At 36.0% G+C, this 21,617-nt stretch overlaps 1 protein-coding gene across 1 annotated transcript in view; it reads left to right on the plus strand.

Annotated features, from left to right (window-relative positions):
- ZNF106 (zinc finger protein 106) overlaps positions 1–21,617 on the plus strand; it is an 89,085-nt gene that overhangs the window by 50,934 nt on the left and 16,534 nt on the right. The window contains exons 12-15 of the mRNA XM_044665104.1: positions 8,313–9,090; positions 9,648–9,703; positions 14,623–14,768; positions 19,189–19,323. Coding sequence (XP_044521039.1) covers positions 8,313–9,090; positions 9,648–9,703; positions 14,623–14,768; positions 19,189–19,323 — 1,115 coding nt within the window. The remainder of the gene's footprint in view (positions 1–8,312; positions 9,091–9,647; positions 9,704–14,622; positions 14,769–19,188; positions 19,324–21,617) is intronic.

Raw genomic sequence — 21,617 nt, forward strand, 5'->3', positions numbered from 1 at the left:
GGGCAATGGGGGTCAAGTGACTTGCCCAGAGTCACACAGCTGGGAAGTGTCTGAGGCCGGATTTGAACCTAGGACCTCCCGTCTCTAGGCCTGACTCTCAATCCACTGAGCTACCCAGCTGTCCCCACCACTAAGCTTTTAATCTGTGTCCATGACCCTTTATTTATAAAATGTGTATTGCATTTTGGGCAGAGAAGTGTTCATTTATATTTCTGCTTTTCTGATTTTGATTATAAGATTTTTATACCCTAATACGTGTTCATTTTTTTTTCTTAAGATGGTATATACAACTAAGGAAAAGGCATATTCCTTCTGTTCCCATTCAATTTTCTTTAGGGGTTTTAACATATCTAACTTTTCTAAGATACTATTCTTCTTGACTTCTGTCTTATTTATTTTTTGTTAGATTTATCTAGTTTTGAGAGGGGAAAGTTAAGGTCCCTCAACTTGTATGGTTTTATTGTCTATTTCCTCCTGTAATTTCACTTTTTCTTTAAGAATTTAGATGCTGTGCCATTTGGTGCATATATGTTTAGTATCGGTATTACTTCAGTGTCTGGTTCATTTTAGGAAGGTATAGTTTCCCTGCTTATCTCTTTTAATTGCATCTAGTTGTGCTTTTGTTTATTTTAACTCTGTGTCTTTCTTTTTCAATTCTGTCTCTTGTAAACAACATTGGATTCTGGTTTCTAATTCATTCTGTTCTCTGCTTCTGTTTTATGGGTGAGTTCATCTCATTCACATTCACACTTATGGTTACTATCTATTTCTCAATATCCTATTTTCTTCTATTTATCCTCATTTTATCTTGTCCTTCCTTTAAGGTCCCTTTTTACTTTTCACTGCCTCCTTTTTATCTGTTATTCCTTTTGTTACACTCCCAATCTTTTTCTTAATCTCTTCCTCTCCTCCTTCCCTATTGGTTAAGATAAGGTAGATGTCTATTACTAATTGAGTATGTGTATATATATATATATTTTTTTTTTCCCATTTTTGAACCAATTTAGATGTAAGTATAGGTCAGTCTTTGCCTATTCTCATCCCATTTCCTCCTCTAATGTAAAAGCTCTTCTTTGTGTACCTCTTTTATATGAGATAATTTTCTTAATTCTTCCCCCTTCCCTTTTTCCCAGGATATCCCTCTTTCTGTGCAGACTATTCCTACCTGCCCTGGCAATGATAAAGTTCTTAGAATATTTATATCTTCTTCCCATATAGAAAAGTAAAATTTTCCATTCAGTTTTGGTCTTATCAGGAATGCTTTAAAGTCTTCTATTTCATTAAATATCCATTATCTTCTTGAAGAATATATATATTTTTTTACCTGGGTAGGTTATTTTTTATTGTAACCTCAGTTCTCTTGCTTTCTAGTATGTCATAGTCTAAGCCCTCCATTCTTAATGTAGTAATAGCTGCTAAATCTTGTGTGATCCTGACTGTGGCTTTATAGTGTTTGGCTAGTTTCTTTCTTAGTGCTTAGAAATATTTTCTCTTTGACCTGGAAGCGTTTGAATTGGGCTACAATATTTCTGGGAATTTCCATTTTGGGATCTTAAGAGGTGATGGGTAGATTCTTTTCATTTCTATTTTACCTTCTGATTTATAATTTCTAGAAATATAATGTCTAGGCTCTTTTTTTGATCTTTCAGGCTTTCAGGATAATCCAATTATTTAAGAAATATCTCTTCCATCTATTTTTCAAGTCAGTTGTTTTTCTTTAAAGCAAAAAGCCTCTTCCCTTCTTTCTTTCAATCAATACAGTTATTGATTCCAAGGTAGAAGAGTAGTAAGGACTATGCAGTTGAGGCTAAGTGACTTGTCCAGGGTCATAGAGTCAAGGAAGTATCTGAGAGCAGTTTTGAACCCAGGACTTCCTGTCTATGCCCTGGCTATATCTACTGAGCCACTTAGCTGTCCCAAGTTTAAGTGACTTGCCAAGAGTAATATAGTCTTCAGGATTTGAACTCTCGTCTTCCTCAATCTAATTCTAGCATTTAATGTGCTATGGTTATTAGCTGCTTCAGTTGTTTTTCCAATGAAATATTTCACATTTCTTCTATTTTTAATTTTTTTTTTGCTATTGTTTCTTGATGTGTTCTAGTCATTAGCTCCTATTTGCCTAATTCTAATATTTACAGAATTCTTTTCTATTTCAAGTTTTAAATGTTTTCCATTTGGCCAATTCTGTTAAGTTTTTTCTTTTCTGTTTTTTTTTTTTGTTCTATTTTTACCAAGCTATTGTCTTTTCATAATTTTCCTTCTTTGCTTTTGTTTCTTCACTCATTTTTTCCTCTGCCACTTTTTAATAAGTGTATTTTTTTTTTTAATTTTAAACCTTTAACTTCTGTGTATTGACTTTATAGGTGGAAGATTGGCAAGGGTAGGCAATGGGGGTCAAGTGACTTGCCCAGGGTCACACAGCTGGGAAGTGTCTGAGGCCGGATTTGAACCTAGGACCTCCTGTCTCTAGGTCTGGCTCTCAATCCACTGAGCTACCCAGCTGCCCCCTATCCTCTGCCACTTTTACTTGATGTTGAAAATAATTTTTTAACTCTTCCAGGAATTCTTGTTGGGCTTATATCCGATTAATAGTTATTTTTCCTGGAAATCTTGCTTGTAGCTGTTCTTCTGAGTTTGTGTCTTGACATCTTCCCAGTCACCATAACAGCTCTTTGTGGTCCGGTTTTTTCGTGTGTGTGTTTGCATTTTCCATCCTATTTCTTGGTTTCAAATTTGATGTTTAATGTTGGGAAGTAAATGCCAGTTAGGATTTGAACACAAGTCCTCTTAATTTCAAATTCGGATTTTTCCCCAATAATCTAGTTTTTCTCAGCATTGGGAAAAGGGAGATGAGCTGTTTCAAGCTTCAAGCTTTCTTCCATTGCCTTTTTCAGAGGTTATTCTTTGAGATTTCGGAGTTTTAGCTGTTTCCAAAGTGTTGTGAAGGGGATAGGAGGTGTGGTTACTGCTCTTTTGGCCCACATTCTGGTCCTTAACTAGACAAGTCCGTTGGGATTGCGGTAAAATACTGTTCCTCAGAACTCCTTATATCTTGGAACTGGAAAGGATATACTTAATCCTTTGAGATTGCAAAATGTTACTTGCCCCTCAGGTTTACCAGTCCCTCTTATCTGAAAGTACTCCTCTCCACCCTCTATGGATAACCCAGAAGGGGATATAGACAGTGGTTTTGCCAAATAGCATTTGAATGTTCTGAGACTAGGGCTAGCACTGGGATTACTCTGTAGTCTCTTTCTGACCAGTTTCCTGGTTCAGATAATATCTCTAGTTTGAGAGTTTCTAAAGTTGCTGCTGCTTCTCTCACCACTGACCTTTGTTTCCTCTACTTTTTTTTTAGGTCCTCTTCCTCTTTGGGTGATCCTCTTGTTTATTCTTAGTTAATCGCTCTGTTATTTTGATAAGTATACCCCAAAGGCTATGCTTTGTGCTCAGTTTTTCCCCCTCTTTCTCCCAAATTTGGGATAGGATTTCATTTACTTTGGTTACCATTTAAAATGGCTCAGCCAGATTTTTTTTTAACCTTAATTTTATTCTGATAACAAATTTACACATAAATTCTCCAAAGTTATATGATTCAAGTTGTCTCCCTTCTTCCTTCCCCCCGTTGACCAGATCTCTTTTGGCTCATTTGTTTTTCCATTTTTTGAAAAGATACCTTCTTTTTTTAAAACATGCAATTGATTCTTTCTCTTTAGGTCATTGTTATAACTAATTTTTCTATTAGTGCCTTTGCAAACAAGATTCATTATGATTAAAACCATATTGCATCAAATTGAACAGGGTTGCTAATAAAATTACCCCAAAAAACTAGGTTATTGTGGAAAAATATGAATTTTGAATGAGAGGACTTCTGTTCAAATCTTAACTGACATTTGCTTCCTTAGTGTCCATAGGCACTTAAGGTGTTTGCACTCAGACTGAATGACCTTTTATTATTATTATTGTTATTCCTTTTATTTTTTAAAATTGTATGTAGAAACAATTTTTAATAATTGTTTCTGAGGTTTTGCAATACAAATTCTCTCACTCTTCCCTCCCCCCCCCCAAGTAAGTAATTGATATAGGTTATTCAGAATGTTGTCATGCAATACAAATTTCTCCTGTGGTGAAAGAACACTAAATGGCCTTTAGATGTTTTTGTTTTTTAAACCCATATGGTTCTGAGGCAGAAGAGTGGTAGGGGCTAGGCAATGGGGGTCAAGTGACTTGCCCAGGATCACACAGCTGGGAAGTGTCTGAGGCCAGATTGGAAGGTAGGACCTCCCATCTCTAGGCCTGGTTCTCTATCCAGTGAACCACCTAGCTGCCCCCACTAAATGGCCTTTAAAGGATCTTTTCACTTGAAAATCAGAAACCTTGTGCCATAATTAATTCCAAGCCAGACCTTCTTGCTCACACACTTCCCTTACTCAAATTGTCTATTTCAATTTTTCCTAATTGCTCCAAAATCAGTTATGGTAGATTTTAAGATTACACTGACAAGAATATTTTCCTTCATAGTTTTCTTAGTATTAATTTGAGACTAAAACTGCTTCGGCTCTTGCCATTCAAAACTTATTTTCCCTTTTCTGGGTGACATTTTAATCACAGAAGGGCTGTTTTTGGCAAGGAAGAGAGTGCTGTGTCCAGTATTCTAATTCTGAAATTACCACTAAGCCAGAATAAGTTACAGAGTTAAGGATTTGACGAATATTAGGAAACTCCCACGTTTAATGCACTAAGACAAATCCAGGGATTGTAGAATAACCTATCTCAAATTCCCTTCTGGAATTAGTTTCATATTAGCCACTCAGTTGAAGTCAAAATGGACTAAAGAATCAATCTGGGCTTTTAGAAATATGGCAAAAATAGTATAACAAGGAATAGCAGCAAGTAAATTAATTTTAGTGATATTTTTTCCTCAAATATAAAAACAATTTTTAATGTTTTAAAAAAATTTTACACATTTTCTCCCTAAAAGAGTAATTAATCTTATAGAGCTTTTACATGTGCAATCATGTAAAACAGTTTTCTATATTAGTCCTTTTATGGAAGAAAACTCAAAACAGAAAAAGAATGAAAGAGAATGAAATATAGTATGCTTTGTATTAGTTCTTTCTCTGTAAGTGAATGGCATTTTTTCATAAGTCCTTTAGGATTGTCATGGATCATTGTTGTATTGCTGAGAATAGCTAATTTATTCACAGTTGTGTTAATCACACAGTATTGCTATTACTGTGTATCATATTCTCCTGGTACTGCTCACTTCACTTTGCATAAGTTCATGTATGTCTTTCCAGGTTTTTCTGAAATCATCCTGTTCATCGTTTCTTAAAGTACAATGGGTATTCTATTGCAACTTGTTCAGTCTTTTCCCCAATTAGTGGATATCCTCTCACTTTCCAATTCTTTGCCCCCACAAAAAGGGCTATTATAAATATTTTTGTAGAAATAGGTCCTTTCCCCTTTTTAAAAAAATCTCTTTAGGGGTACAAACCTAGTAGTTGGTATCACTTTGTCAAAGAATATGTACAGTTTTATAGCCCTTTAGAGGACAGAGTTCCAAATTGCTCTCCAGAATAGCTAATTCCATCAATTTTCCCACATCCCCTCTCAACATTTCATATTAGCCAATCTTATGGGTGTAAAGTGGTATCTCAGAGTTGTTTTGATTTGCATTTCTCTAATCCAGTGATTTAGAACATTTTTTCATGTGATTATAAGATAACTTTCATTACTGCCTATACAAATCCTTTGGCTATTTGTCAATTGGGGAATGACTTGTATTCTTATAAATTTGACTCAATTCTTTACATATTTGAGAAATGGGGCCTTTATCAGAAATACTGGGTGTAAAAAAATTTTTTTCCCCAGCTTTCTGCTTTTCTTCTAATCTTGGTTGCATTGGTTTTGTTTGTTTAAAACTTTTAACAGAATCAAAATTAACCATTTTACATCCTGTAATCTTCTCTTATCTGGTCATAAATTCTTCCTTATCCATAGACCTCAGTTAAACTGTTCCATGTACCCTTAATTTACTTGTCACCCCCATATGTTTAAATCAAGTACCCATTTGGACCATACCTTGTTGAACAATGTGAGATAATTGGTTTATACTTAGTTTCTATCATACTCTTTTCTAAGCAGTTTTTGTCAGATAGAGAATTCTTGTCCTCAAAGCTTGGATCTTTATATTTATCAATACTAAATTACTGTAATCAGAAAAAAATAATTTTTTAACATACCAAGAAAATAGAATTTCTTAAACGGAGTATTCCAAGATCAAAGTGACCACTCTCCAGATTGCTCAGTTTTATCTCTTGAAACTATAACTTCATAATAGTCTTAAGTGATTGCTAATTATAAGAATCAACTCCCATCAAATTTATCTATATGAGTTATAAATCAGTATACCAAGAGGGAGAAGATTCGAGTTGAAGATGGCCCCAACTAGTAAACCCTGCATCTGCCTGCACCCTTTTTGATAAGTCTGCATTTATTCTATTGGAACTGGAATAAAGCCTTCCTTTGTGATTTTTCCTACATGTGTTCCAAAAGTCTCCTGAGCTTAGGATCTTTTAGTTTGGTTGATCACACAGCCTAACAGACTAACTTAACAACTCACCCAAATATGAGACCTTCCTTGAAAATGGGATTTTTATGTTGAGCATACTAAAGTATTTATACTAACCAGTTTGGACAAATGGGCAAAAGACTTCATCAAAAAACTGAAATTAATCAGGTAAGTTTTTGCATGAGAAGCTTAACTTTAATGACTTGACCCTGACTGAATAGACTAGGCATACATATGCAAAAGGAAGAGAGTGGGGGTAAGATGCATGACAATGATATTGTGCTCTGGAAAATTGGAAGAGAATTGTAGTTATTATAAATTTTTCCTGGGTCTTGCTTAACCAAATGAATTTAGAAGTAGATTTTAATGACATCTGCTTTCTGATCCATGGCAGATTGACTTTGTCTTAATGTTTTTCTGTCCCTCCATAATCATCTGGCTTTTAAAACCTTTTTTTTTTAACTTAAAAATTTTCCCCCAATTAACTTGTATAAAGACAATATTTGACAATTGTTATCTGACATTTTGCAATTTAGATTCTCCTTGAGGTGGCAAACATTCTCTTTCTGGCTGCTAGCTCTTTGCCCAATTGTGAATGATTTAATTATTGATGTAGGGAAAAAATTCTGTCCAGGTACTCCAGGACTAAACTACTGTATGGTGGGATTAGAGGGATTCCCCCCCCCCATCCCGAGTTGGAAATTGTAGGTGATCCATTTATAGTTTCGCTGATCCTACTTTTAATTCCAGGTAGAACTTTCTAAGTTTCTAACTTGTATCCCTTCCAAATATTTCATCAAGAAGTATAACAGTCAATACTCAGCCAAATAGAAACTGCTTTCCTGAAGTAGGAAATCAATTAGGTTTCATAGCTATCTACTGTCAGCTCTGCCTTCTAAAGTACATCTCCAGCTCTTTGCATTGTTCCTATTTACCCACTTTGGACCAACTAGTCAAATTAAATATGGTGGTGTAGAAAAAAGTCTGTACCTTGAGTTCAAATTTAAGATATGCTGCTTATTCCATGTGTGACTTTGTACCAATCACTTGACTGCTCTGCTTATTTGTAAAGTGAAGGGCTTGGACTAGATGATCTAAGGACTCATCCCTAGTTGTAAAAAGCTTGCCCCCCCCCCCGCCATCATGGCTGTAAACTTTGCTTATGCTTTTCTGACAGCATCCTGCTAACAAGAAACAAAGCCAAATACTTCTTAATTGAACATGTTTTAAAAACAGCTACCAAGTCTTTGAAAAATTCCTGTTGAGACTTTGAAATAGTCGAAATGATGCTGATAATTAAGAATTAAGGAAGAGTCTGCTTTCCTAATCAAAAGAGTGAAAAGCCAGTCATTTTAATTGTGTAGGAGAATATGATGGTCATTTTAAGTATTAGTGTCTGATATAATATTTGTTGGATTTTTTTTGATAAGTAAATTTAAGTTGGAAATTGATAACCTAACAAGAATACATTGTAGAATTAATTTTAAAAGATGGAGTTTCTAAGCTATTTTTAATGAAAATGTATATCAGAAACTTCCTATGTCCTGCGGTAAACAGGGAAACTTCTTTGGTTTAGACTAGAAAGCTGTAATTTGTTGTCTTTGAGATATAGATTAGCTATAACAAACTTTTTTCCATATAAAAGTGATACCAATTAACAAATATATTAGATAAATTAGGTTTTGGTTTCTAAATTGGTACAAAGAAAAGTACAGTAATTCTGCCTTCCCTTCTTTAGGAGAGATCAGTGGCAACTATTCATTGTACCCAATCATCGCTGGGACGCTGTCCTTGTCCCACTTAACAGAGAGTTTCCAGCATGCAAGCCAAGAACTGAAGTCATCCTTGGAACAAGATGGTACCAGAAGAATAGAACAATCTCCTTCTCAATTAATTGGTCCTCTTATTATAAAGAAAGAGGGGGAGGTGTCAACCAAAAGTAGCACCATTGTTGAGCCCTGTAGCAGCTCTTTTTTGAGCCTGACCTTTCCTTCAGAAACCCCTTTGGAAAAGGGGCATCCACTGTTGGTTGAACAGCCAGCAGAATCCACTCTGACTTCAGCTGAAAACAAAGGAAACAAGAAAAAAAAGAAGCTCAGGAAAAAGAAAACTCTTCGAGCCACGCATGTGCCTGAGAACAGTGATACAGAGCAGGATGTCTTTACGTCCAAACCTGTAAGGAAAATCAAAGCTGGAAAGATGACTAAAGGAGGAAAAGTTACAACATCCACATCCTTGGGACAGGAAGATGGGAAAACTGGTCAGGAACAAGATAGAAATAGAGATGAGCCTGACAGTGACTCTTCCTTGGAAGTCCTTGAGATCCCTAACCCTCAGTTAGAAGTGGTAGCCATTGAGTCATCTGAGTCTGGTGAGGAGAAGCCGGATAGTCCATGTAAGGATGATACCTGGAACTCTACAGAGCAATCCCTGCTGGAAGCATCTCGTTCTGGGTGTGATGAAGTAAGCTCTACCAGCGAAATTGGAACACATTATAAGGATGGCATCCCTAGAAGGTAATAACATTTTAGTTAAGCAGGATGGCTTCCATTACATTTTCTTTTGAATTAGCATTTACCTAGATCTATATATATATCTATAAACATATTGATATATAAGGGGGATGTTGATCACAAGGCAAGAACAAGTCGTTACCTAGTGCCCAGTCGGCTTGTTCCATGGGTGCTCCCAAGTTATCAAAAGAACAAATACCCTTCCTAGCTTGTTGCTTGTCATTTTTGCTGTGACAGATTAATGAGAGAACAGCTAAAATTATAAAGGAGAGTCAGCCATAGGATAGAGATTTATTTTCAAATTCAAGTAAGGGAACTAGATGGAGAAAAATAAGTTTAGAATCACATGAAATAGCTCTCATTTTCTGTTTGAGGTTCCATTTTTAAAAATACTAAATTATATATTAAAAGTTCCAGTTAAGGCAGACATTTGGTGGGTCTGGGATGCTGATTTGGCCACCATAGTTTACTATTTTAAATGCCTTTCTTCAGTTAAAAGAAAACTTAATTTTTGCTACTTTGTCTGTTAATAATGCTGATGTGTCTGCTTTTTGTTGTAGTGTGGCCGAAACTCAGACTTCCATCTCCTCCATAAAGGGATCAAAGAATTCTTCAGGTATTTAATTTGATTAAGGAGAAAATAGTATTACATATATAAGGGTCAGTGTAAAAGGTTGTGTTACACTTGTACTTCCAGAATAGAGCCTACTCTTTCTGACCTAACTCATACTAGGTAAAATTTAAAGTAGGTAAAGTATGTCTCTGTGTTCTAGTTGTTTTTTTTTTGGTAAACTAATTCACATTGAAGTATTTAAGATATTAGTGACTCACAATTGTATTCTTTCTAGGGATATTTGCATTTCAAGAGTACTATTCAGAGAAAGCAGAGACCAATGGGAGGAACCGATCTCTTAACTCTTGAAGTCTGGAGAGATTTTGATTTGATTGCTACTTTACATTTATATTGCTTTGTGATCATGGCAAAGTCAGCTAATCTTTTTGAATCTCAGTTTCCTTTCCTGTAAAGTGTACCAATTTCATAGGTACATTTTGAGCCTCATATGAGAATATAGGTAAATAGGCATATTGGTAAGATCATTTTTGTAAATCACATCACTTTTTATGGCTCTTGCTGAAGAGACTCTTGAGGACTTTTGGCTGGAGATTGATACCCTGTCAGTTGTGAGCTTCATTCCATCAGAACAGCACATAGGGCCGTAGGCTAGGCGGCAACTTCTTACCTCTTTTCTACATTTCCCTCTCATTACTATCTACTTTGATGTAATAAATCTACTATAGCTACTAATAGCCTAATAATTTAATTTTAACTATCATAATTTAATTTTAATTATTACACTCTTTAATAATTATCACACACTCTGTTAAGTATTTAGTGGTAGATTTTTGAGTAATTCTATAATTTGTCAGTGGTGATTTGGTTGGGTATGTGATGGTTTATTTACTGTGGCTATTGTTAGATCCAGACAGACATCTTTATAATTGAAAATACATCCGCAACAAATAAAGATGTAGGAGCAGCTGGGTGTCTCAGTGGATTGAGAGCCAGGCCTAGAGACAGGAAGCCCTAGGGGTCAACTCTGGCCCTAGACACTGTCTAGCTGTGTGACCCTGGGCAAGTCACTTAACCCTCATTGCTAGCCCTTGCCACTCTTCTGCCTTGGAACCAACACACAGGATTAATTCTAAGACAGAAGGTAAGGGTTTTTAAAAAAAAAAAAAGAAAGAAAGATGTACCTTCAGAAATATAAAATACCCAGACTATCAGAACACCAGATAGATATCTTAAATTACCTAATTTCAGAAAAGGAACTTAAACTAGCTGAAAAGGAATTACTAAAGAAAAGCACTTCTGGTCCAGATGGATTCAAAGAAGAATTCTGTCGAACTTCTAAAGATCAGTTAGTACCTGTACATCAAAAAATTAGTCTAAAGATTAGAGAAAGAAAGCACCCCACCATGATTCTTTTATCAAACAAATAATAGTCCTAATAACTCAATGAAGGATAAATCACAGAAGAAAAACTATCGGCTAATGTCATTCATGAATATTGACTCACTGTATTTTTAATTTTAATTTAATTTAAAAAAGCCTTACCTTTCACCGTAGAATCAATACTATGTATTGGTTCCAAGGCAGAAGAGTAGTAAAAACTTAGGCAATGGGGGTGAAGTGATGAAGCCGTCCACGAAGATTCCTAGTGGGTTGGACACTCAGAAAGGGGAACCAAGGACTGAGTGAAAATGGGTTACTGGTTAAGGATTAATGGAAAGAGAATATAAGGCGAGAATAAAGACACGCAGACACAGAAAGTTTTGGCATAAGGTAGACAGACAGCGAGTAAGCTCTGATGGTCAAGAGCTTCATGGTTAGGAGCTCTGATGGTCAAGAGCTCTCTTGCCAACTGATGTCTTGTCACTTTTATTGAGGTTACATACAACAGTATGGGGGGAAGGGGAGAGGCTGATACATTAACATTATGAGGTAATCATCATAAAATGCAAACTACCAAAACCTAAAACAATAAGTAGAGCTAAGATCAGGATCCAGGGTGGATATGGCCTAAGGCATCTACTGATGTTTGATACCTATGTTAATTGATCATTGAAGGAAAAGTAAGGAGACTGAGATAACTGACTCTCTTCTGGGGTGTGGCCTTAGGGAAGGGCTAGGGATTTGGCTAGGTCAACATTCAATTTGACTCAAGATTGCAGGGATCAATCATTAGCAGTATAAGAGTTAAGTTTTTGAATACTTCTTAAAATAATATCACAATTAATGTATACCTGGATTGCTACAAGTGACTAGCCCAGGGTCACACAGCTTGGAAGTATCTGAGATCAGATTTGAACCTAGGACCTCCTGTCTCTAGGCCTGGCTCTCAATCCACTGATCCACCCAGCTGCCACCAATAGTGACTCATTTTAAACAAAATCCTGTCAAACAAGACTACAGCAAGTTATCCAAAAGAGCATTCATTTATGACCAAGTTGGATTTATACTAGGGTTGAAAGAATGTTTCAACATTAGGAAAACAATCAATGTCATTATATTAAAAACCAAAGCATCCGGGGGCAGCTGGGTAGCTCAGTGGATTGAGAGTCAGGCCTAGAGACAGGAGGTCCTAGGTTCAAATCCGGCCTCAGACACTTCCCAGCTGTGTGACCCTGGGCAAGTCACAAGTCACTTGACCCCCCCATTGCCTACCCTTACCACTCTTCCACCTATGAGTCAATACACAGAAGTTAAGGGTTTAAAAAAAAAATTAAAAAAAAAAAAAGATCTAAAAAACCAAGGCATCCTCAAATCTGGCCTGAGGCACTTTTTAGCTTTGTGTCCCTGAGCAAGTTACTTAATCCCACTTGATTTTCTTTTACCACTATTCTGCCTGGGAACCAATACTTAATATTCATGCTAAGACAGAAGGCATAGTTTTTTAAAAAAAGCATTAGCTTTTGGTTAAAAAATAGATAATTAAAACAGCCTAGGCAAAGGAGAATTGGAACTAATAGAACTCAATAGCCCAGTTTTTTTAAAAAATGGAAAAAACAAATCACCTGGGAAAAAATTGATTTTCCAGTAAGAACTGGTGGGAAAACTAGAAAGCATTATTATTTTTTTTAACCCCTACCTTCCTTCTTGGAGTCAATACTGTGTATTGGCTCCAAGGCAGAAGAGTGGTAAGGGTAGGCAATGGGGGTCAAGTGACTTGCCCAGGGTCACACAGCTGGGAAGTGTCTGAGGTCAGATTTGAACCTAGGACCTCCCGTTTCTAGGCCTGGCTCTCAATCCACTGAGCTACCCAACTGTCCCTCCCTGGAAAGCATTCTGGTAAAAGTTAGTTTTAGACCAGCACCTTTCTTTATACCATATTCCAGAATCTATTCCCAATAGATATGTGGTCTTAATATTAAAGATCTAGTGATTTTAAGAAATTAGTAGAGAAACAGATCATATATATCACGGCTATGGATAGAAGATATATTTTTGACCAAAGAAGAGACGGAGTAGATGTGTGTCCCTGGACAAATAAATCACTTAACCTTGTTTGCCTGGTTCTTGCCCTTCTGTCTTAAGAGTTGTTACTAGGACAGAAAATAAGGGTAAAAAATAAAAGAGAATAGAGGCAAGAACAAAAAATAGATTAAACTTTGATTATATGAAACTGAAAGCTTCTGTGCTTAGATAAAATAAATGCATTTAGGATAAGAGAGGAAACAAAAAGGTCAGATTTTTCAAATAAGGTTTTGGTATCCAAAAAATATAAATAATTGCTAAATATATGTCTAATAGCTATTCTTCAGTGACATATGTCGGTCAAAAGATATGAACAAACATTTCACATAATAAGAATTCACAACCACATGAAAGAATAGTCTAAACCATAACAATAAGAAATCAGAACAACCCTGGATTTTCATCTTAAACACAGCTAATTGGCAAAGATGACCAAAAAAATGGCAAAAGTCAATTTCAGAGAGGTTATAGAATTATAACTCACGTTGTTGGTAGAGCTGTGAAATGATACAATCATTTTGTAAAGTAGTTTGGAATTATGTAGATAAAAAGTGAATAAAATGTTTGTACCCTTTGAACCAGAGATCCCATTACTAGGTTTATATCTCAGTGTAGCCATCGTAAGAAGAAAGACCTCATATATTACAAAATATTTATGGGAACCCTTTTTGTGTTTCCTAAGAATTGGAAACTCAATGGATGCTCATTAATTGGCCACCAAATTGTGGTATGGGAATATAATGGAATATTACCATGCTATAAGAAATGATGTGTGTGATGGATACCAAGAAGAATGAAACGATCCATGTCAGTGATGATGAACCTATGGCATGGGTGCCAAAGATGGCACACAGAGTGTTCTCTGTGGGTACTTAGCCACCACTACCACCACCACTCTGCCTGACAACATTTTTTTCACTTCCCCTGTTCTTCCACCCAGCAGCCCAATGGGAACACTTACTCCCCTGTGTATGGTAAGGGTCAGGCGGGACAAACCCAGCATGTGGTGCAAGGGAGGGGGCACAGCATTTGATCTGGGGGCGTGAGGTCCAATACTCCATCCCTAAAAGGTTTGCTATCACTGAACTATGTAAACTGATGCAGAGTGAAGCAAGTGGAGCCAAAAAACTAATATGTAACTAAAATAATGTATTTGGAAAGAGCAATCACACAAAAAGTTAAGTAGAAGTATGAAAATCAGGTATAATGTGAATTAAAAAGAAAAGAGTGGTCACCCCAGGCCACCCTTCCATGAAAGTGGGAGGACCACAAGTGTTACACATAACACACATATTTGAACCTTTTCACTGCATCATTCATCAATTGTATTGATCCCCCCCCCCCCCCCGTTTTTTTGTCTTTAAAAAATACTTGTTATTCATTAGCCTTCTGGGAAGTGGGTGATCGTGGATAAACTGTGATGCTGATATAAAAAATATAAGACATCATAAAAACTATATTTAAAAAAGAATATTAAAAAATATATCCTTGTTTTGTAGAAATCTCTTCAGAACCAGGAGATGATGAAGAACCCACTGAAGGAAACTTTGAGGGACATCAAGCTGCAGTGAATGCTATTCAGATTTTTGGGAACTTATTGTACACCTGTTCAGCTGATAAAACAGTTAGAGCCTATAACTTGGTGGTAAGTAGATTGATTTCATGGTTTTATTTTATAGGTTTGGGCTAGTAGGGCTAGGAGAAACTTTGTTTCTCCCATGGAGAATTACAGTTTCATTACTTATTGCTGCCAATTTCCAGTGAAATAAATTCTTAGTTTTTAATCAAAATCTTTTAACAAGTTTACTTTCTTTTGTAGCAAGTAGATATGTATACCTAGGAAAGTCAATACTTTCAGGTGTCTCGAAAAATAAGTTGATGTTCAGATCTCTGCTCAGACATTTGATGACTGACTTTGGGAAAGACACTTAACTTTTTAGTTTCTACGTCTATAAAATGAAGGAGTTAGATTCAGCGATCTCTAAGGCCCCTTCCAGCTCTAAATTCTGGGATCCTCTTATCTAAATAGTAATCATTGCTATGGCACAGTCAGAAAAATGAACTTGTACCCAGGGTCTTACTGAAGGCCAGGTAGGAGAACAAGAAAATCTACCTACTGTGAGAAAGCTCTAGATTTGTTTGCTATGCTAGAGGTAGGTAGATGAGTTCCCTTAGTCCAATTTTCTTTATGGAGATTGCTATAAAGAGAGGCAAACTGCATCCAGAAATAAAGATAAGTGTGTACTGGGGCACAGTGTGTTGGACAATTAAGTTTTTTGTGGACTTATATTTTTTAAGTTTTCATGAAGATTATTAATGAAATTAATTTAAGAAAATTACTAATTGCTTCTCCAATCTGCTTATGATCTTTAGTTATTCAAATATGATACCATCCACCAAGCAATTTGCTAATTAGACACAAACGACACATATTGCTACTTTTGTGCTTTTTAAATGATTTTTTTGTGATTTTGGTTTTCGTGACATATTTATTCCAAAAACATCCTTCACATTTTCTAATTCAGCAAGCTATTCCATGTATTAAAACTCTTAAAAGAAAGAAAAAATCAACGTGTCAGCCATATCCAACAGAAGATATATTCCACCAACCATAGATCTTAGCCTGTGCAATGAAGAGAAGTAAAATATTGCCTGTAAGGCTGCTATGATATATATTGTGGAGAGAATTTTTTTGACCTGCTAGTCTTCTAATGTGTCATTAGCTGTTAATTTGTTTTTTCCCTTAGTTCTTCCTCAAGACTATATTATGAACTGATTTTTTTTTCAGTTTATTAAGCTCCTACTACATGCAAGAATTTAGGGATTTTTAAAAAGCAACAAAGGAGTATTCCATTGAGCTACAAAATATATACATGTAAATAAATGCAAAATAATTTGAAGAGGGAGAATTCACTAGCAAGAAAAGACTACTCACCCCAGGACATAACACCAGAATTGAGCATTGAAAGAAGCTAAGGATTCGAAGAGTTGCTGGTGAGAAGGAAATTCAGGCCAGGCATGGAGAAACCTGTACCAGGGCAAGAGACAGTGCTTCATTCAAGGAATTTCCCATAAGCCATTTGGTAGGGCTGTAGAGAATGTCAACATAACTAATAGATGTTAAAGCTGGAAAGACAAACTGGAGCCAGATAGTAAAGAGGTACTAAGCTGAAGCAGCCTTATTTCACTCTAGAAGCAATAGTGAGTCACTGGAGATTTTTTGAGTAGGAGAGTGGCATAGCCAGAGATGTGCTCATTGAGGAAGCTTCTTTTGTCAGCTTTGTGTATGGTGCAGACTGTCCTTGGACATGGCAGCAGTCATGAAGAAGGAATAAATTTGGAATAAATATTTTTGCCCAGCATAGAGCAGTGCATCCTTCTGGCCAGAACTAGGGTCTAGAAATAGGAAATGAATTTTGAGATAATGGAATTAGATGTGGAATGCTAGGAAACCTTTTTTTTTTTTTTTTTTTTTTTTTAATGAACTCAGTCATAACTTTTTCTTCTTCTGACTCTTAATAACTGTGATTAACCTTTTTGAACCAGGTTTCTCATCTGAAAAATAGAAACAGTAAAAGGGAATAATAAAACCTATAATATCTTTTAAGACCAAAATAAGATACTGTAGTAAGCACTTTGCCTTTAAAGTGCTCATGCAAATGACAGTTTTTATTTTAACCATTGACATTTTGGAATGTCTAAAACTGAATTTCTCTTTTGGGATTATAGATGTTAGAGCTGGAAGCAACCTTACAGGTCATCTAGTTTAACCCTATTCATTTTGAGGTAACTGCTGAGGTCTAGAAAAAGTTAGATGATTTGTTCAGGGTATCATTTATATCACTTGAGGTTTTTAAGCACTCTACATATTTTATTTCATCAATGCCTAAGTTCAAATTTGGCCTAAGACATTTACTAGTTCTGTGACCTGGGCAAATCATTTAACTCTTTTTGCTTCAGTTTCCTCATCTGTAAAATAAGCTGGAGAGGAAAATGGCAAACCACTCCAGTATCTTTTCCAAGAAAATCCCAGATGGGGTCACAAAGAGTCAATTTCATTTGATCCTTACCACAACCTTGTAGGAAAGTGTTATATGTATCCCCATTTTATAGATGAAAAAAATCAAGGCAGAAAGGATTTTACTTGCTGAGGTCCACATAGTCTATAAGGTGTGTCAGAGACAGAATTTGAATCCAGGTTTTCTTGACTCCTAATTCATCACTATTCACTACGACCTCACTCCTTTAGGTACTAGATTTCCAGTCTATTATTTCTTTAGCAGTTTCCCATAAGAAGAAAATTCATTATAGGGACTGTGTCTTATTGATGCTTTAAGGCAGTGATGGTTAAACTACAGCCCCAGGCCAGATGCAGCCCCCTGAAATGTTCTATCCAGCACATGACATTATTCTTAATCTGATGAATACAATACAATGAAACTTCAAAACAGTTGCCTTAGAAACAGACTGACAGGTGAGGATTTCCTTTCCTTTGGCCTCCTCTTTTTAAAGTTTGCCTATCACTGATTTAAGGAATTAGTGTCAAACTGAAATAGAAATATCTATACAGGGAGCATATAGATTTGGAAAATCACAAATTAATATTATCTATGTTATATTTTTTTTTGTTAGACATTTTCAATTACATTTTAATCTGTGACTTCATGGCTTCAATACTTTCAATTAGATTTCACCTTAAAGTTTTTAAGAAGAGAAAATAATGCTTTTTACTTGATTCCTCGTAATATTTTCCAAACTAATTAGATTATAAACCATCTATGGCCTTAAATATAACTCATAAATTCCTGAATGAGAGTATGGCATATTTTTAGTATATAGTAAGTATTTTTTTTAAACCCTTACCTTCCATCTTAGAATCAATACTGGGTATTGGTTCTAAGGCAGAAGAGTGGTAAGGGTAGGCAATGGGGGTTAAGTGACTTGCCCAGAGTCACATAGCTAGGAAGTGTCGGAGGCCAGATTTGAACCCAGGACCTCCCATCTCTAGGCCTGGCTCTCAAACCACTGAGCCACCCAGCTGCCCACTATAGTTAGTATTTTTAAGTCAGATAAAATTTGGAATGAGGTAATTTTGTCTTTTCATACTGAAAAAAATTATGAGTGTACATATTTTTTATAAGTTAATACTTCAGAAGGAAATGCTAAAAATCTCACTAAAATCTCACGAATTAAATTTTTTTTATGGATTGCAATTGTTCTTCAAAACAAGGAAAGTTGATTTAGGGTACAGCTTTTCCATTTATAAGTGACCATTTCTGTTATAAACAAAACTTTTCTCAGTAATGTCTTTTAAGAGTAACAAATTATTAATATCCCATTTTTTCTATTCCTTTCCCCTCCCAACCTGACTCAGCATCTTTTCTAACTGTTTAGACAGAAATAGACAATATTCACTTGGAAAAGAGCATTAATCAAATACCACTGTGAAGAAAGCACCATGGCAGTAACTGTTTTTGTCCATTTAGAATCTACAAAGCAGACAATAGCAATGTAGTAGAGGGATTGCTAGATGGAAGCAAAAAAATAAGGAGTGGAGGCTTTAGTGGAGTTACTTTCCTGTAGGAATTAAATATGCTTTGGGAAAAGCATGAGATCTCTAGGCATCCACCATGACACCATGACATACTCATGGATTGACTTTTTAAAGTTTTGCATTGAGTTTTAACCTGTAATTACCTGAGATGAATTAATTAAGTACATCCATTTATTTTGGCTAAAGAAGCACTGTTCTTTAATGCATGAACAAAAAGGATTATGGGGAAGAGCCAGGTTCCTCTCTAGATGAGTAGGACCTGTACAAAGTATCTGGTGTGTTTGTGTTCCTAGGCCAGCAGTAATGACATGAATTGTTAATACCACTTGAATATTTCTAGAGAGCCACATTTCACTCTGCTAATGTATGTACATGTTTCTGTGTTATACGTGGGTAACTTGCTCCATATGTGAGCTTATTTTTGTGGACATGTATACTGACATGAAGGTGTTCTGGAAATAAGTATTGATATTTCATATATATCTTATTGCTGTCTTGGGTTTTGTTTTAGACTAGGAAATGTGTGGGTGTTTTTGAGGGCCATACTTCCAAAGTGAACTGCCTTGTGATTACTCAGACCAATGGAAAGAATTCAGCACTCTACACTGGTTCCAGTGATCATACCATCCATTGCTATAATATCAAGGTAGGTGTGTCACTAGAGAATTGAATCATGCCTTTTGGTTTGCTTACTGTTTAGAAGGAGGAGCTATTGAAGGTTAACAGGGCCTTTGCCTCTTTGATTATGGAAGAATGGCCTTCCAGTTATTCTAGAGACTTACTGTGATATTATAACCCAAGAGATACCGTCTTAGGCATTTGGATGGGAGATGTTTCAGGGTCATTACCAGGCATATTTATTAAGGAGATAAAATAGTTCTTTGGGAATCCTCTTATCTCCTCTGTCAATGTCTCTATTTTTCTCTCGTCCTTATCTCCCAACAGTCTATCCCAAGTGTCCCTATTTTGTTAATTGGGGGTAAAGGAATACTGCACTAAGCCATAATTGATATTTGTCTTCTTAATTGCTCCTAAGTATGGCAAAACCTTCTACGACCTAAAAGAATTAATTTATAATAGTAGAAATATAGGGAGTGGGGTTGGTTATTTTTTAGGCAAGGGATAAATACCGTTTGTAGATACCTCCTGGGCATACTTCTGGTTTTGTAAAGGGATACATTTGAGGAGAGGAGAGGAACATTCTTTTAAGGGGGTCTTCAATTATATATTTGCCTATTGGCTTTTGCCATAGTAGAACTCCCACAGGTCCAGGTAATCTTGGTGGTGGGACAGTGTCAGCGTGTTAAGACCAATAAGGGCAGTCAATCTGAACTTCAGCCAGGCAGGCTTCATGGAGACTGCTCTGGTCAGCCTTTGGACTGTGTTCATTTTTATATGCTTTGAGATCACACATAAAATTCATTTTCAACATAGATCTTTTCTTGGAGATAATGGATTGAGTCATACATTAACTTTGTTACTAATAACTCTTCATTCTCCAGTAACTTTCAATATATTTCAAAGGTATGTTTTGATATGTTTCCCAGGCTATTGGGGTAGGGATAACAGTTCAGGGATGGCCTTTACACGGAAGGCTACTTCTCCATTTATCATCCATTGTAACATACTGAATCAGGGATCGGGGGTGGTTGCAGGGGAAGGAGGCTTATTGTTTCTGGTTTCACATTACCTAAGCTTCTGTGTTTGGGAATGGAAAATCCAGGTACAGTTTTGTTGAGGATTAACTCACTCTTTGCTGGTTTGTTATGAGATGATTTTAGGGAAATTTCTGTATTGTTACGTATAAAGGTGAGGCTTTTCCTAGAATTTCGTAGGGGGCTTATAAAGGCTCTAATAATAGCCTATAGTGTTCTTCTGTATTTCCCTGGGGCTGGATAGAGATATTGATCATAATAATAATACTAAGGAGTGTTAATAATAGAGAGGAGTCATGCGGAGGAATCTTGAGTGGTGGGGATAACCATCCTCCCTAGAATTCCGCTCTGCGGTTCTAGGATCCCACCTGAGACCTTGTCATTCAGGGTGGGGTTTGATGGCCCTCTGCAGGCTTTGTCAAGCTGCTTCACATGGTAGCAACTTCACTACCAGAGGTTGAAAAGGAACTTTTTTCTTTTCCCCACTCTCTCCTTTAGGGCCTTGCCATCCCTTCCCTTATTAGAAAGTAAATTATATTATAACCATATCATTCAAAATGATTTCTCAAAATCCACCAGCCCCTTAGATAATGGCAGGAAAACTGGAGGAAATTCTCTTGTTGAGGGAAATGTATACAGATACAGTGATATAATTTTAGAATATATTAGCAGTGTAGTGGAGAGTATTGGATTTAGATTCACAGAATCCAGGTGTAAATACCTCCTCTGCCAGTTCTCTGTGTAGAAACCTTTGTCAAATCACTCTACTTCCCTGGGCCTCCGTTTCCTCATTTGTAAAATAAATGAATTTATCACAAGGATTTCTAATTACAACTCTAAATCTCTGATCCTGTGATCTTTATAATTGTGTAAAGTGTTGGGAGCACTAGTAAGAGTCATCTCTAAACAAGTGGAGAAAATAAAGACTTTAAAGGGTAATGGCTTACTTAAGATCTTACAAATAAATATTTTCTTTCTTAAGTCTTCATATTTCAAGACTACTATTGAGAGAAATCCTAAAGTATAATCAGTTTTTAGAAATTAAACAGTATTATTCTCCTAAAGTGTTAAAAATACTAAAATTTGTGAGATCTCAGTATTCACAAAGTTTGAGACTGATTCAGTTCATAACTTACCTTTTTTTTTTCCTACTTAAAAAAGTTCCAAATGTTAGGATCATAGAATTTAGAGCTGGAAGGGACCGTAGAAGTCATATAGTTGAAATCTCAGGTTTTACAGATGAGGAAACTAAGACACAAAGTAGTTAAAAATTTGCCCAAGATCT

This window comes from Gracilinanus agilis, chromosome 2 (assembly GCF_016433145.1).
Source record: "Gracilinanus agilis isolate LMUSP501 chromosome 2, AgileGrace, whole genome shotgun sequence".
In the NCBI taxonomy this organism is placed as follows: Eukaryota; Metazoa; Chordata; class Mammalia; order Didelphimorphia; family Didelphidae; genus Gracilinanus; species Gracilinanus agilis.